The sequence below is a fragment of the Miniopterus natalensis genome, chromosome 1, assembly GCF_054644295.1.
Source record: "Miniopterus natalensis isolate mMinNat1 chromosome 1, mMinNat1.hap1, whole genome shotgun sequence".
Taxonomy (NCBI): domain Eukaryota; kingdom Metazoa; phylum Chordata; class Mammalia; order Chiroptera; family Miniopteridae; genus Miniopterus; species Miniopterus natalensis.
The window spans coordinates 174,020,195-174,037,629 of NC_142081.1; the positions used below are offsets into that span (position 1 = coordinate 174,020,195).

At 43.9% G+C, this 17,435-nt stretch overlaps 1 protein-coding gene across 2 annotated transcripts in view; it reads right to left on the minus strand.

The window, feature by feature from the left end:
• DCUN1D4 (defective in cullin neddylation 1 domain containing 4) overlaps positions 1-17,234 on the minus strand; it is a 61,403-nt gene extending 44,169 nt beyond the window's left edge. For both annotated transcript variants that reach the window (XM_016207009.2, XM_016207002.2), the window contains exon 1: positions 17,133-17,234. In XM_016207009.2, the coding sequence (XP_016062495.1) occupies positions 17,133-17,157 (25 nt within the window). In that variant the 5' untranslated portion in view covers positions 17,158-17,234. The remainder of the gene's footprint in view (positions 1-17,132) is intronic.
• Between the last annotated feature and the right edge of the window lie 201 nt (positions 17,235-17,435).

Consider the following 17,435-nt stretch of genomic DNA (forward strand, 5'->3'; position numbering starts at 1 on the left):
TAAATATGCAACATTCAAGTGAAGAAACAATGAAAGTTTACTGAAACACATTATATTCCTGAAATGGAAAGACCCAGTATTGTTAAACATATCTCCCTTTACTAAACTACAAATTAAATGTAATCAAATTCCTACTCTTTGTTCCTCCCAGTTCCCCACCCCAAGAAAGAGGTGGGGAAAGGGAGGCAGGCTGGTTCTAAAGTTCATCTGAAAGAACAAACATGCTAGACTTGCCAAGAAATGGTTGAGAAAGAATGAGGAAGAATTTGCCCTATCAGATATCAATACATAGGGTAAAGCAGAGGTTGGTAAACCCTCTGTAGAAGGTCAGATCATTAATATTCTGGACTTTTTGGGCTATATGATCTCGGTTGCAACTACATTGCCATTGGAGCTCAAAAGCAACCATAAACAATACATAAACAAATGAGTGTGGCTGTGTTCTAATAAAACTTTATAAAAAACTAGGTGGTGAACCAGATTTGGCCCATGGACTGTAGTTTGCCAATGCCTGATATAAAGGTACAGTAGTCAGTCCTATCCATGCTTTTGCTTCCTGTGGTTTCAGCTGACCAAAGTCAACCACAGTCCAAAAATATTAAATGGAAAATTCCAGAAATAAACAATTTAAAAGTTTTAAATTGTGTGCCATTCTGAATAGCGTGATGAAACCTCATGCATGCCTAAATGTAAACCAACCCTTTGTCCAGTGTATCCACACTCTATAAGCTCATGACCTGTTAGTCACGTACCAAATGGACTGTTACGATACTGCAGTGCTTGTGTTTAAGTGATCCTTATTTTACTTAATAATAATGGCCCCAAAGCTCAAGAGTAGTGATGCTAGCAATTTGGATATAACAAAGAGAAGTTGTAAAGTGCTTCCTTTAAGTAAAAGGGTGTGTATGTATAGGAGAAAACATGGTGTATATATATATATAATCTGCGGTTCAGGCATCCACTGAAGGTCTTAGAACATATCCCCCATGGATACAGGGAAGCACTGTATAGTAACTATAACAGGATGGTATATGTGCAAGAAGACAAACCAATGGAAGAGTGTTGATAAACATGTATGTGTGTATGTATGTACATATGTTTGTAGAAACACATATAATCAATACATGATAAAGTTGCATTTGAAATCATGGGTAAGAGATAATTATTCAGTAAGTACAGGGGCAACTCGCTAGCATGTGAGCAAATAAAAATTAATTTCAACTTCACCCAAAAGTTACTGATGGAAGGGCACAGCATTCAAGGCAAAAGGCAAGTCGTCGTCATGGACTCAGTGCTCTGCACACTCTGCCTCTACCCATCTACCCAGCCTCATCTGCTGCTCTCCCCCCCTCGCTCACGCTTCGCAGTCACAGCGCCCTGCCCGCTGTTTGCGAGCGCTCTAAGCGCACTCCTACTCAGGGAACTGCAAGGCCAGGCTGCCTCTGCCTTGGGCCCTACTCCCTCTAACAGTAACGGGCCTTGCGCTTGCCCTAGTACTTCATCAGCCTGTCGCTTACAGATCACCTACTTCCGAAGCCCTGCCACAGCCAACAAACAGGGCTCCTTCACTCTATCGCCTACCCTGCTTGACTTCTCTTTGTGGCACTGGCACACTGGTACTGCCTGATACTATGTCATACATCTGTCATCTTCCTCTCCCATTAGAATGTAAGCTTCATGAACTGCTGTATCCCTAGTACCTAAGACTATTCATACTTGGCATATACTAAGTGCTCAATGAATACTCAGTGAATAAATGGATTCAGACACAAAGCCACCAAGACCTAAATTCAGTACGTTCAGAACATTTCAGTGCACCCACACAATTAGATCTTCCACTGTGAGCAGCATGGTGATAGAGGAGAATCTAGAGGATGGGGAAGGTCAGGAAAAAAGACTGAATCCTGCTTTAGAGTTTAGATTTCATCTCCTAAATATTTCCAACTGGGCCACCATATAATATGCAAATGTAACAGATACACATGGCACATTCAAGCAGCATCAATTCTACTCAATGGTAATTCATCTACAAGAGTTTTACATGAAAACAAAAGCAGAATTATGGCACTAGACTTTGAAGAAATTTCACCATACTGAGTTAGGCTCCCAGGACCCTGAGGGTACCTAATTCACTGAACCTCTGCCAGAGCAGAAGGCTGGGAAGAAGTCTGAGAAGCACTGGGTGCCATGCAAGTTGTTTAAATTAGGAGTTTTTTAGGAAGCTCATTCTATGGCAAATGTGTGGCAGAGGTGATGGGTGGCCTGGGTTTAGAATGGCCTTTCATGAAGACTATTGGAAGTGAGATGGGAAATGATTAAGGCCTTAAGTTAGATAGTGGCAGTAAAAATAGAAATCCTAAGTACAGTGAGACTACGGAATGCCCACATTTAACTCACACAAATTCAACTTTATTCACTTGGCCAAAAAAAAGGGGAGGAAGGGAGAGAGACAGGCAACATGAATCCCATAGTCACTTAGTTTCCACATGCCAATCACATATACACATCTCACAACACTGTATGAGTCTAGTATTTAAAGATGTATTTTTCATAAAACATGGTCCCTAAACATAAGCCAGCTGCTTCAACTGGTGCTCAACTGAAGAGCCAGCTACCTGTTCCAATGCTGGAGGAAAGAACTGACTGTGCTGGATTTATCTGACACAACCTCCAATGGGGCACCTTCTGAAAGTATTTCCAGGTATATTTCTAATATGAGTGACTGTCACCTGACATACAGACGACTTTAGAACTAACTTCTATATAAAATATGACTGCACTCTAAGGAAAACCACTAAGGCTGCATTCGGGAGATGAGACTGAGGAACTGTGTTGCATGTCCTTTTGCCCACTTCTCACTTGACTAGCTCAAGTAGGTCAACCAGCTAGCTACAGCCAGCTGGGAGTCAGTCACAACTTCTAATTCCCAATCCAAAGCCCATTCCTCCATGCTAGCTTATTTCTAATCAAAGCAAACACTGATCTATTTTCATGCTCCATATGAGGAAAAAAGCAACATCTTTTCCCACCCAAAGCTGTTACTTGTCAAGCACATAAACTTAGGGTAATATTTCTTTAAGTTACTACAACTAGCTACATCTAAAACCTACCATCTTTTTTTTTTTTTAAAGAAAAGAAGTGCAGAAAAGATACTATCAGTAACACCAATGCTATTTCTATTCCAAGTGCACTTCTTTCTTCTGGTCACTAAAGTTTCATGGAAGTATTATTATCTAAAGTCCAGTTGGCCAATCAGTGAGCAATGCTCTCAGGTATAAAAGTTTTTAATGCAGCACTATGCACAGGTATGTACTTAATAACTATTTTTTGATGACAATGAAAATGATGAACTAAGGCTTGGGGTGGGGGAGTCACTGGACACCGGGATAACGATAGAATAATGACCATGTTATTGCCAAAACCGTGAAACAGAATTGGGCAAAATTAAAGGTTAGCAAAATCAGCATTCATCCTAAATGTTTCTCAGACAGAACAAGTCATGATCTAGCAGAGTAGGGCCAGGCCTCTAACTGGGAGTCAACATGGAATGTTTAGGGGTTTTCTAAGCCATCAGTGATGTGGTCCATCTACCTAAAATGTCAATTTTAGACAGCGATACAAAAAAGGAAAATAATTTCGTTGTTAAAGTTAAGGGAGTAGTGCAGTTGAGAGCCATGGTGTAGGTCGCCTTGCCTCCTTCCTTCTAGAGAACAGCCTTCTGTCCCATGGACTTTAGATAAACAGAGGATGAGAACGTCGATGATGTCGGATAGAGACCTCCATCAACTTCCAAAGGACCTTTGATTTCAGTCAGAGATTTTGGATTTGTTACTGCAGCATGAATGAAAAGAATCCAAGTTTTCAACAAGTCCTTATAAAGCCCTACATAACCTAAGTTACCTGACCTAAGTCATCCCACTCCACTATTCTCGTTCACTCCACTGCAGTCATATTCCTCCTTGAATAGTCATGTGAATTCCTACCTCAGGGCCTTTGCATTTAACATAACATGCCCTCTGCCTCCAAAATCTCTGATGTTCACAAGACCTGACAGGTGACTTTGTTGAAATATCTACTCAAATGTCACCCTGTCAGAGGTATCCCCTGACCTTCATATCCAAAGCAGCACCTCCATCTCCCACCAGATTCAGATGATTACATAGCACTCGCCACTTTCCGACATTTAACAGCTTTATTGAGATATAATTCACAAACCATATAATTCACCCTTTAAAGTAAATGGTTTCCAGTGTATTCAAAGAGTTGTGCAACCATCACCACATCTAATTAAAAATTTTTTTTTAAAAATATGTCATTATTGACTTTCAGTCACTCCCCAGTTCTCCCCTCACTCCCTTCAGCCCTAGGCCACCATGAATCTACTTTCTGTCTCTATAGGTCTGCCTATTCTGGATTTTCTATATCAAAAGAATCATACAATCTGAGGTCCTTTGTGAACATGACATTGTATTTTACATATATTTACATGTTTAAGCTTTATCACTCTCCCGAGAGCACAAGCTCCATGAGGACAGGGACTTTCTTTCTTTTGCTTTGTTCTCCACTGTATCCTGATACACAGAATAGCAAAATCCTAGCACATGACAAGTACCAATAAACAGGGGAATGGATGCTTTAAAAGTATGCAGTCACTGGATTTAGCAACGTGGAGGTTACTCTGTGATCTTGGTGGAAATTTCGAAGCCAGAACTGAGGCCAGCTTGAAGAGGGCTGAGGATACAACAGGAGATGAGGGAACAGTCTATGCCAAAAATAAAAATCTTATCCCAGAAGTTTCAGTGTGAAAGGCAGACTACAAATGCACATGGGATTGAGGGGGTATTGATTTGGGTTTTATGATGGCGAGGCTAGAGCATGTTTAAAATACTGGTATTAGATCTGCTTGTATCCTGGAAGGTTGCTTAGTATCCTGGAAGCCCAAGGGTAAAATGCAGGTCAGATCACAAGTCAGTGCAGATCTACACATGAGCTCAAATGTGTGATTTTAAAAGAAAAATACAAAATGCAACTTTAAGTAAAAAAGATGATTAAAAATGAGTTCTACCTCAAAATGACTTGGAAAATCTACCATAAAGTGAAGGCTTTTTTTTTTTTTTTTTTTAACACTATAAAAAGTAGTGTCTTAAATGATCCACAATACCAATTTACACCTTTGCCTACCAACTGACAGTCATTTAGCTATATGAGATGGTACAGGTATACATCTCATTTGTAGAAACAAATATATTCCTAGCTGAGGCCAAATTATTAAAACACAAAGATGTGAAATGTTTTCCATATCAAAAAACTAGGAAAACCCAAAAGCTAGGTTTGAGGGTCAGTTTCACTCTATACACCCTTCAATGCCAGAAGTAGAAATCCCTTTATCTATAAAATGGATGATGACAGTTCCAGCTTCATAAGGATATTGTAAGGATTAAATGAGCTGCTGCTGCAGTGTGCTTAGAACAGTGCCTGGCACACAGTAAGAGCTACCTAAGTGCTGGCTATGATATCACATGGTGAGCAGAAATGGTCTGTGCTACCTACCCAGGGCAGGGCCCAGGAAAAGCTGAAGCTTTGAGCCCTCTCCCCCACAGTTCAAACCAAACCGAGTTTACAAATTAAGCTATTTAAAACCAATCCAGTGACTGCACATCAGAATGACCCTGGGAGCTTGAAAAAAATGCCAGTGCCAGGGCCCCAACCCAGATCAAGAAATAAAAATTAGGCGGGGGTAGGGGGGACTGATCTTTTCTCAAGCAGCCCAGGTATTTCTAATGTGCAACCAGAGAGCTGAGTTCTATTTCCCATCCTCGACTCAATCCCCCAACTGCTGGCAGCCAATCCATTCCTGGAACAACCTCAGCACAAAACACGACAGAAATCCAACTCATTCACAAGTATTTAGAAAGGAAAAAAAAAAGATCAAGACTCAGGGAAAAGATTACAAAGCTGAAAAGCCAGGGAAAAAATGAAAAGAAACAAAGTAGCCATGACGAAGGTATTAACGTCATTGTCATCAATAAATATTTGCTATTTACAAGGCACAAAGCCAAAAAGGCAGGCATAGAAAGGGGAAAATCACTAAGGAGTGGGAAGCAGGTCATCATAGGTGACTCAGCATTTTCCCTGAACACACGATCCAAAGTTAAAGCCATCCAAGCACACCGCTGCTGGCTTTTTCCTAACTCTCACAGGACCCATAAAACAGGCTGGGAGGAGAAACCACCCGCACCCTATCTTCCACCTCACAGCCTGTGCCTGCAGGAGCCATCTCAAAGGAGTCGGCCACTTCAGGACACCCGGTCTGGCTGCACTCCAAATGTGACAACGTACAAAGGGCCCTAGATTCATTCCCTCCACCCCACTCTCCCACTAAAGAACACAGATCCACTCCACAGTTCAGAGTAAAAAAAATCATCCTTTAACCTCATTAATGTTACAAGAGCCCAGGTTTAGGTTAGAGAGTGCAGCTTTGGCATCTGAGAGCCCTGGGTTACAGTCCCAGTTCTGGGGCAACCTAGTTGAGTGACCATTCCCCTACCCAACCTCACTGTGTCTCAGTGTCCTCATCTGTACAGCTGAAATAACAGGACCCTCTTTCACAAGGTTACTGGGAGGATTAAATGAGACGATGCATGCCAAGCATTTAGCAGAGTGCTGGCCCACTAATATGCACTAATAAAGGTTCATTGTTTTAATCCCTATTATTATTGGAATGTGAAAGAGCCTAAAACAGACTGAACCTAGATCAAAAAGTAAAGACAGCAGAAGGGATGACAAGGTGACGGGTCTTAAAAGCTCTGACTTCAATAGCCAGGACTTGAATGTACAACTCTCCTTTCTCAGCTTCCTGTTTAATGAAGAACAAGTAATCAATTGGTGGCCTAATTTTGGGAATGGCACTTGAAAGAGATCTTAAAGGGAAAAGAGATTTCAATTCATCCTCAACTAAAGAAAAGAAAAAAAAATGTCAAAGATGTTACACAAAAACCACATCAGTAAGTAGCTCTACTAAAAGGTAAGTTTTACATTTTCTGAAATGTTGTTACATATCTCCTATATTTTTAAAAATAATATAAAAAGTGTGCATTTAAGAAGTATTTAACACATGTCTAAAAATCTAAGAAGACTAAAAGTGAGTTAAAAAGAAGTCTGGAAATATTTTTTTCACAATTAAAATCCATTTTAAATGCCTATTGTCATGGCAAGTAAATTGGCAGAAATGAGAAGAGGAGGAGTGGGAAAGAAGGAATTCAACCTAGACCCTGATCCTCTTGGGACCCATTCCAAGAAGGAAAGAACCAAAAGCAAAAAGGAGATATCATAGCAACTGGCTCTGCTGTCATCTTTCATAGGCCAGTGAAAAATATGGAATTCCAATATACCTGCAGGGTTACCACAAGGATGATATGAAAAGCACAAATAAAATGTTGAGTATTACTTTATTGGCAGTGGTGGGGCATCTAGACCCTGGAGTCAGAATGCCTGAGTAAGACTCTCAATGCACCATTTACAAACTGTAAAGAGTTAACCTGAGGTTAATTAATTAAGCTTTCCGCACCTCAGCTTCCTCATCTGTAAAATGGGGATAATAATAGTACATAACCTACTTCAGAGGGTTGCTGCAAAGCAGCTGAGCAGCCCAAGAATAATCACCAGTCCCCCTTTCCCTTTGTTCCTCCTCTCTCCCTGCACCCACCTTCTAACTTCTCTCTTCCCTTCTCTCACTTTCTGGTGTCTCTTTTCAGCCCCCCTCCTGTAGCTCCAGCTCACCCCTCCACCTCCTCTCCCCTTCACTCGGCCTCCCAAACTCCCATTCGGCAGCCACAGTCCTGGGTACTCTCACCCATGCTGCTCCCTCTGCTTGGAGAGCACCCTTCCCCCTCCCCCTCCCCCCTCCCCAGGTGCACACAGATCCTTTTCTTCATGTAATAAAACTTCAAAAGCTAAACCCACATGACAGTTGCTAACCCTTCCCTGAAGTCTAATTTTAATGACTCCATATTTATTCCCAATGCACCCTGGCACCCATCTAACCCAGCAGCCACAGCCCGTCCTTCACGTCCATTACTCCTCTGCCTCCACCACTTAACCTGGAAGGAAGCTCCCTAAACACAGGGACCCTGCCAGCCGTGTCTGCCACTGCAGTGCCTGGCCACAAGGGAAACCTCCAATGTTTGGTGAATGGCTGAGTGAGGAAATGCCTCCCTCACTTGGTGGTTCTTCCAATCTCTTTTCCTGTCCAGGCTCTCCTTTTAAAGTCTGAGGAGACTGTCATTACCCAGGGATCATTAGCAACAAAAACAGAAAAGTGCCAAGCACTTCTTTGAACGCTGTATCTCCTTTAATCCTTCAGATCATTTTTGATCTTTCCTACTCCTCTCTTCTCCTCAGCCCAACCCCAACTCCACTCTAAGCACACCGGCCTCTTTGCTGTTCCCCAAATACAGGCCTGCTCCCCTCTCAGGGCCTCAACATGTATGTTCCTGCTGCCTGGAATGACTCCTCACCTCCATCAGGTCTTAACTAAAACCTTCTTAGTGAGGCCTTCCCTGACCATGCTATTAAAATTACAGCATTCTCCACTCCCCCTCCTCCCCACTCAGTTACAGAGGTGCCTGTGCTCTCCCCCTTCCCTGCTTTATTTTCCTCTATAGAACTCATCACCATCTGACATACTACACAATTTACCTGTTTATTATTTGCCTCCTCTCCTACACCAGAATGAAAACTTCATGAAAGATGAAGAACAAAGCCTGGTATATATAGTAGGTGCTCAATAAACACTTGTTGACTGATCAACTCCATACCCTACAGTAGCTATTTCTTATGCATGAGAACTCTGAAGCACACACAAAGTAGTTGAGTAACTTACCCACGCTCACACAGCTAATACAGAGCAGAGGCAAGGATTTGAACCCAGACATTATGACTCTTAGACCCACACTTACCACCTACTACGCCTTCCTGCCTCCCAACCTGAACCAGATAACAATTAAAAGACATCATCATATCCACGGAACAAATCCAAGCATTGTATGTCTTTAGGCCACAGAAAAGCAAGAAAACCCATTCACTGGAAAACCTTTTAAGAGAACAAGTCATCATCTAACTCTAGAGTTTCATGAGGTAAAGTATTAACAGATTTATAATCTATACAGCAGTGATCATTTTTCTTTGGATTTAATAGTTCAGAAAAAAAGAGGAAGATTTATCACACCTTTTTATACTGTAATATCCCATGAGCAGCAAAATAACAAATTACCACCTAACACGGAGAAGGCCTAGGGTGATACATATGGAAAGCTAAACACTACAGTGAGAAGCACAGACTAGAAGGGGCACAGGGATAGGTTACACCAGTATAGACATTTATCAAAATTATCAAACTGTATATTTAATATACATCCAATTTTATAACAGGTAAATTATACTCAATAAAGTTGATTAAAAAGCAATTAAAACTATCAGATATGAATTCTAGCTAAACAAATATTCCTCCAAAAGAGCCACAAATATTATTTCCACAGCTAATATTCCCAAGTCAGATCCAAAAAGATGCACAAGAAGTTACACATTAGCTCCTGAACACACCTCTTTTTTGGGGGGGAGGGGGTGGGATAAAGGTGATTAGGGAAAGACAGCAATAGAGAGTTCCATATGATGAAATCCAGTGGGGTGACTCATATGTGGCTCTGAATCCTGCCTGACCACCACCAGCAAAGGCAGCCCCCCACAACTGACATGCTTGTGTGCTGCACTCCTTCAGTCCTCTAAGTCACCCGGAGCCAGGACTCTTGGACTGGGAACCTACCAGGCAGATCACTGCTCTCCACAGGGCCTCCACGGGTAACTGAGCAGTGAGTGGTCTGGATGCTGAATTTGTCAGAAGTCTCAGTTGTGAGCATCAGAAATCAATTAGTCAACTTAAACAGAAGAGTGATTTGTTTTTCAAAGGCTATTGCACAGTTCACAGAATTTCTAGGAAATCCAAAGAACCAAGCGTATCAGCTACACAACCAAAACAATGCCTACAGGCACACAACAGAGTGCACCATCCACACAGCCAGGACCAACCTGGCCCCTGGGACCACAGCCTCAAGACTCTAGAAACAGAAACAGCACTGCTACCACCACTGTCCATCCTCTCCAAATGGCCTGAGGCACGCCCCCCCCCATTCTTCCCATCACTTGCCTCCAGCTTCAGATTCACACTCTGGGGTGGGTGTGTCTGAGCAGCTTTGCCTCGAAGGTAGGAATTCCCCAAATAAGTGGAAGAGCCAGGTCCCTGCCCACCAGACACAAATGGATGACACACCATCTCTGCAAATACTGCTGATATAGGTCAGCAAGTAATGAAAGGTTTTCAAAAAATATTCACAAGAAAAAAAAAAATCCTCAAAGATAGAACTAAAAGGAATCATACCCAGAAGTAGTGCTATTTGGGAAGGGTCTTTTTCATATTACTTAGTGTTTTATTCAGTATATTAATTAGTTTCAAAAACTACAAGTTTACCTTCCTAGTTTGAAAATAACTCATTAACATTTTCTAACTGAAAGAAAAAAATTCAAATCTGAAGTAACAGTTTGTCTGCTTGAATACTGAACATGATATGAAAAATATCCTTAGAACTGTAATAGCCATGCAATAATTGCTAAAATATATGATTCTATGTAAAATGTAGTATTTTGAGCCCGGCCACTGTGGCTCAGTGGTTGAGAGTCAACCCATGCACTAAGAGGTCACCAGTTCAATTCCCAGTAAGGGCACATGCCTAGGTTTTGGACTCGATTCCAAGTACAGGGTGTGCAGGAGGCAGCCAACTGATCTTTCTATCTCTCCCTCTCCCCTTCTCTCTAAAATCAATAAAAACATATTTAAAAGGTAGTATTTCAATACCTTTCTCTACCAGAGGGAAGGGGGTGCACGGCTGGGTGGAAGTGGGCAGGGGAAGGAAATAGGGACATCTGTAATAGTGTCAACAATAAAAATAAAGTGGCCCTGGCAGGTTTGGCTCAGTGGTTAGAGCGTCGGACTGTGGACTGAAGGGTCCCGGTTGGATTCTGGCCAAGGGCACGTACCTCGGTTGCAGGTACAATTCCCGGCCCAGTGGTCAGGGCATGTGCAGGAGACAACCAATAGATGTGTCTCTTTCACATCTATGTTTCTCCCTCTCGACATGTCTCTCCCTTCCACTCTCTGAAAAGCAATGGAAAAAGTATCCTTAAGTGAGGATTAAAAAAAGAAAATAAAAATAAAGTAAAAATAAATAAATGTAGTGTTTCGATACTTCCTTCTACTTAAAACATAAGCCACAAATTATAACCTCTTTTATAGCCACAAATATTTTTAAGTGTATGTTCAGCTTAAAAGTCTAATTCTCAAGAGGTACTTCTAACCTGAATCTCAGAGTAAGAGAAAAGAACAAGCTATGAAAAGCTATTAACACTAGTTCAAGCTGACCAACTATAAAAAGGTATCAGGCATTGTCAGTCTCAGAAAACTCACTTCCAACTAAGAAAGTTTACTTTCTAAATGAAGAAAGTCTTTCATTGATCTCAATGTATTGTTAATATTCAGAAATAAAACCTTAAGACCAGAATTGGTGATAAAACAAAGAGGGCAGAAGTAGAAACACTCCAGGCCCCTTAATGTCACACCTGTCAAGCCCTGCCTTAGCCTTCCTTCTCCACACAGGACTGTTACACACCAGATCTGAAATGCACAAGTGCACTTTCCCATGAAGACTTTTGGCTCTTCAGTACATCATTAGCATTTTATTCTCTCCTTGAGAATTTCTCCATGCCATAGGCCTTCTTCAAAATTGATATATGCATGTATTTTTAAAAGAAATATCATTTAAATTGGTTTGCATATGGCTGACTTTGTCAAAAAAGGCAGAGATAAATGAAAGTTAGCACTCCCTGAAGATAATGAAAGACAACTAAAAGCAGGCTAGATAGCAGGAGGAAGAATTAAAATTTTCCAGGTAATTCACAAACTAGTCAAGAGCTGACCAGTTAAATTCAATTCAATACATATATGAGAACCTAAGCAAGACATCATGCTGGACAACCAAGTGGATACTAAGTAAGACATAGTCCCAGATCCCTAGGGCGTAATAATCTAATTGGGAAGAGGAACAAAAAGTAAACAAGCAGCTATTGTTATATAAGATACAGCTGAAAAGTGAAGTAAATAGTACTTTGGAGATTCAATGGAGTGAGAGTCTCACTGGAGCAAGGGAACAAGGAAGGCAGTAAAGTTCCATCAGAAGTAGCAGTGAGGGCAGTGGGCAAGGAGGGAGAAGTCCAGGGGGAAGAAACTGAGCTGAAACTGCAGAAGCTGGTTCAGCCCCACTTTCTGAGGAGTCTGTGTTTCAGTATCAACGGGGAGCCCACAGGGCTTCTGGGTAGGGGAACCGAGAGCACGAGGATGATTCAACTAGTGACAGGAAAGACAGTTACAGGAGGCTGAGCCAGGCAAAAGGACTATTGGTTATTACAATACAAGAAAAGATGGATCAGACCTATGGTGATGGCAAAAGACAGATACAGGAAAAGACAGGATGGGAAGATAAGACATGCAGCCTCTCTTTCACAACTGACCAGGGAAAGAGGATGAGAAATGTCTAAGCTTCTAGCTTTGTTAGTAAATGAATTAGAATTTATTAACCAAATGAATAGAATTAGTTGGTCTTGTTTTCCTCTTTGTTTTGCCTACTAGGAAGCTCAGAGCCAAATATATGGCTTATTTTTAATATATGGCAAGCATTTATGTGCAGCCTGTAAATCTATAGTTTATTTTCCTTCCTTGACAGGATTTTAATCTATATTTCGTAGGTCACCTCTAATTACTTTAGCATGAGACAGAAAAAAAGTCAACATATAAAAAGACCAGGGAACAGTTAGACCAAGTGCTGGTTCAGGGATATAACCCGTATGTTGCCAACAGAGAGCATTCTCCTCACCCTTCTTCCACACTAGCAAAGGCCATGTCCCATGACAGAAGCTGAAAAATGCCTGATTTCACTTTCTCAACCTCTCTCACAAGTAGCAGGGGCATGAGATCAGTTCTAACTAATGAAACTGGAGAAGTCTCCAAGGTGACCTTCTGGAAAAGACTCCTATCTGTTAAGAGGAAGTTGTAAGTAAATAAACTCGTTCCCTATCTATCTTACATAGGCATGATGTCTGGTGCTGCAGCAACCACTTTGCAAACAGGAGGCAATGAGCCTGAGACTTTTGATAAGCCAAAATACTAAGAAGAGAGGAAAAAAAGGCTAGAAGCAGTATAGGCTCTTAAGTTATCATTAAGATGCTGCACCAGCCTTAGAACCTAGACAAGATAAAAAAAAAGTCTTATCTCTAGATGTCTTGCTTCTGGACAATAAGCTCTATTATTTAAGCCATTTTTAATTGAGTACTGTTACCTGCCAAAGGCATTCTAACTGAAACGGAGGTCATAACAAGGTCAGTTTCTGACAGTTTGAATTTTAAACTGCTGAGTTAACATTATTGAAATGAGAATAATGCAAACATACTACGGTCAAGAAGACAGCAGTAAGTTAGTAAGTGCTTCAGCACCCTGGCTGGTTTGGCTCAGTGGTTAGAGCATCAGCCTGCGGACTGAAGGGTCCCGGGTTCGATTCCAGCCAAGGGCACACCCTCGGAGGCAGGCTTCTTCCCCGGAGCCAGTCAGGATCCATGCAGGAGGCAACCAATCAATGTCTCTCTTACACACGGATGTTTCTCTCTGCCTCTCTCTCCCTTCCACTCACTCTGAAAAGGAATGGAAAAAATATCCTCCATTAGGGATTTTTAAAAAAGCTTCTGGGAGCACCTAAAGATAAAAACAAAATGATTAATAACATTTGAAAAGATGTGATCACAAGTTAGTAGGAGCACTTCTCAGAGGCAGGAATACAGGAAGAAAAACGTAAATGTACAGAAGTGCGCTTAAGTGGAGAAAATTATGGAGACTTTCTTTTCTGGCAACGTTATAGACAAGATAACCTAAAAATCCTTCCCAATATAAAAGAATCCAAAAATTCTGGGCAAAGTGTAAGAAACATCTGTTTAAATGCAAAGCTAAGTTCACAAGAAAATAAAGGACCTCTCCAAAGGCCAAAAATCAAGGAACCTAAAAACCAAAGCAGAAAGTATAAGCTGATAATGTATAGACACCTAGGGTTTAGGGGGCTAGGGTAGGGAGCGGGTTGTATATGTGTAAAGGATACCTGCCCTTTGGACTGTAATACAAAAAGAACAAGGGAAGGAAATGACTAACCTAATATTTTCTTTAAAAAACACCATCTTGAAGACAATTACAACTCATTTTCAGCCTCCTACACTTTACCCTTTATGAGAGCAAACTGCACAATTAAATGTACATTTTTAAAAACATGTCCAAATCACATATTTACATATCATAAAGGGTTTCCTGGATATTTCACCACAAACAAATAAAACATAAGATAGAGATATAAATTATTTCCTCCCAAAACCGCACACTGCCCAATTTTTCAGCCATTATGAAAAGAATCATCATTGAATCAAGTACTCATGTTCAGTATATTTGTAACCATACTAAAAGGTTTCCAAATCTTAGGACTTTGGGGTAAAATATGTGTCATTAGGGTCATTATAATATTCTTCTAGTGACTATGTTACCAATAGTTTCAAAAATACCACATAAAAGTGATCGGTCACCTCTGGGCTAATCTTATGGCACTCTATATTACAGATTTTTTAAATCATTGCATATAAATGGTAAAGGGAACCCACAAAGGATATGATGTTTGGGGAATCTACAGACTAAGAGGATTGGGCTCTAATATTAAAAAAGGCAGGCAGAAGGAATTATAATATATGCCACAGCAAAACCCATGAAAACCTCTAAATATCCTCCAATGAATTTACTTTCCTCTAGCCTCATTTGCTTCCCATGCTTCTTTGAAAACTGAAGACATATATTCCCATTATTCATCATCATATTTTCACGCTGGCTTAATGAATGGGACCACCCTAAATTCTATTAAGCCACTTCCATCACTCAGTTCAAGATCATGTTTTTTTAAAAAGTCTCCTCATTCTTGGACAATCCAGAGCCCAAGAAGTACACACACATAATTTATAGCATCATCACAAGGCTCACATTTGTTTCCACTGCTTTCCCACATTTATATAAGACTGAACCTTTTAACCTAGTGTTTACACACAACAGATGCCACAAAAAATACACCATCTTAAACACTTCTTTATATTGTGTTGTATCTTGAATGTTTTTCCCACAACCTATGTGGTAGATAGGATTTATTCTACAAATAAGGCCACCAAATGCAGGGGGGAAATAATCAAGTCCGGGATCAAAAACCCAAGTGTGAAAGGACTGTACTTGGCTTGGTTCTCCCCAAGGAGACGGTCTAGAGAACCTCCTCCAGTCCCAGGGGACAGGAGAGCCTCCCGAGAGCGCTCGGGGATCCTCTGGGAATAAAGCACGAGTTAGCTGAGAAGGGAGGCTCCAAGGGGCGCGCTGCATTCTGGGACTCGTTTCCACAGTTACCCACGTGCACCCAACCCAACCGCGGCCAGGACTACAAGTCCCAGAATTCCATAGAACCGCCTTTCCCCTTCACACCCGGCGACTGGAGGCAGACCCTAAAGGAAACCCCTAAAGCGCTCTCCTCACAAGCCTGGGAGAGGTCACGCCCCCCCAGGCGCTCCTCGGGGTCTCTGATCCTGCGCTCCCTTGCAGGGAGGTGGGTCCCGAGGCACCAGCCTCCACACCTGACGACCAAATATTAGAAAACTGCGTCACAGACTGCCAAATCCAGGGACCGTCAGGGACCCCCGCCACCTCCTCTGCGCAAACACTCCCCCCCACCAGGCCTCCAGGGCCCGACCCTCCAGCTCCTGCCGCGGAAAACCCGCAGCCCACGCCCCTGCCCCGCCCCCCAGTCCTGCAGCCCGAGCCCGCGCCAGCGCTGACCTCGCTACCCGCCGCTCCAGGGGAATCGCGGCCAGCGCCAACCTCGGGGCACCTCCCCCGCCCCCTCCACCTCGGCCCCGCCCCCTCCTTCCCCCACACCCCGAAGCTCAGGGCTCCCCACTCCAGAGACACTGCCTTGGTGGGGGCGGGGGAGGAACACCTCCCCAAAACACAGTCTCACACCTTACCTCCCACCCCCAAGCCCAGCATAGACGGAATCTGGACTTGACAGTCCATCCCCTGCCCTAGCCTCTCCCAACCTCCCTTTCCTCCCAACTAGCTCTTCACCCACACCGCACCTCCTTTACCCCTGCCCCCATCCTGTATCCCAAACCCTCCCCTCCTTTCCTCTCCTCTTACTCACAATTACTCTGTCTTCCCAACACCTGCTCCATCCTATTACCACGACGTCTACCCCCTCTCACCACTCCGTTACCCCACCAGCCTTCCAATGCCCCTCCACCCGCCGGACTGCCCAACTATCCCATCACACCCCAATCCCTCCCACCATCTCGCTCTCCCGTTACATCAGCCCTCTTCCTCTTTGCCCGCCCTCCTGCCCCGCTCGGCCGCTGCCCCCATTCCCCCACCCCATTGTTCCCCCCCCCACCCCCGCCAACCAGCCCTTCTTCCCATTGTCCCCGCCCCCGCGCTCCCCCCAGCACTCACCCGCCTTTCTCACCCAGCCGCCCGCACCACTCGGCTCAGCCCCTAGGAAATCCTCACCCTAGCGCCCCGCTCGCTCGCTCTCTCCCTCTCTCCTCCTCCGGTGCCACCCCCGGCCCTGCCCGCTAGCGCCCGCCACCGCTTCCACCTCCATTCACCCCAGACACTCCGGTCCCGGCCCTTCATCACACGTCCCACCCCCCTGCCCCCAGCACTGAAATGAAGCCAGTCCCCACCCCCCTCACCTCCGCCCTCCCCTAGCAGGCCGGCCCCTTCCCCCGACGCCCGCCCCCGCCCCGCGCCGCCCGAGGCGTCACCGCCCGCCCCGGCCCCAGGAGGGGTAGGGGTGGCTCTGGGGCAGAGGCTCCCGGCACATTTCGGGACAGGAGGTGCGGGCGCAGGGACTGAGAAACCAGAGCGGACAGTGCTGGCAGCCACCCGGCTCCGACCCACTCTCTCTGTTACTCACTGACAGCGGCAGCATCCGAGTGCATTTTCGGACAGCTCACACCCTGCTAGCCGCCCAGGATCCCGCGCTCGCCTCGCGGTATCCCCACCGGCTCGCCGCACCTCGGCTGGAGCTGAGGACCCGCCGCCAGGCACTCCGGGTCCGCCCACCTCGCCGCCTCCATTGGCTGAACCTCGGATGAAGAACCGCCCCTCCGCGTCTCTCATTTGATAAAAGGAGTGCAGAGAGCGCCGTTCTGGAGCGGTCAAGGAGGCCCCGCCCCCTCACGTCCAATGCGATTGGTCCCGGCGCCTGGGCCCCGTA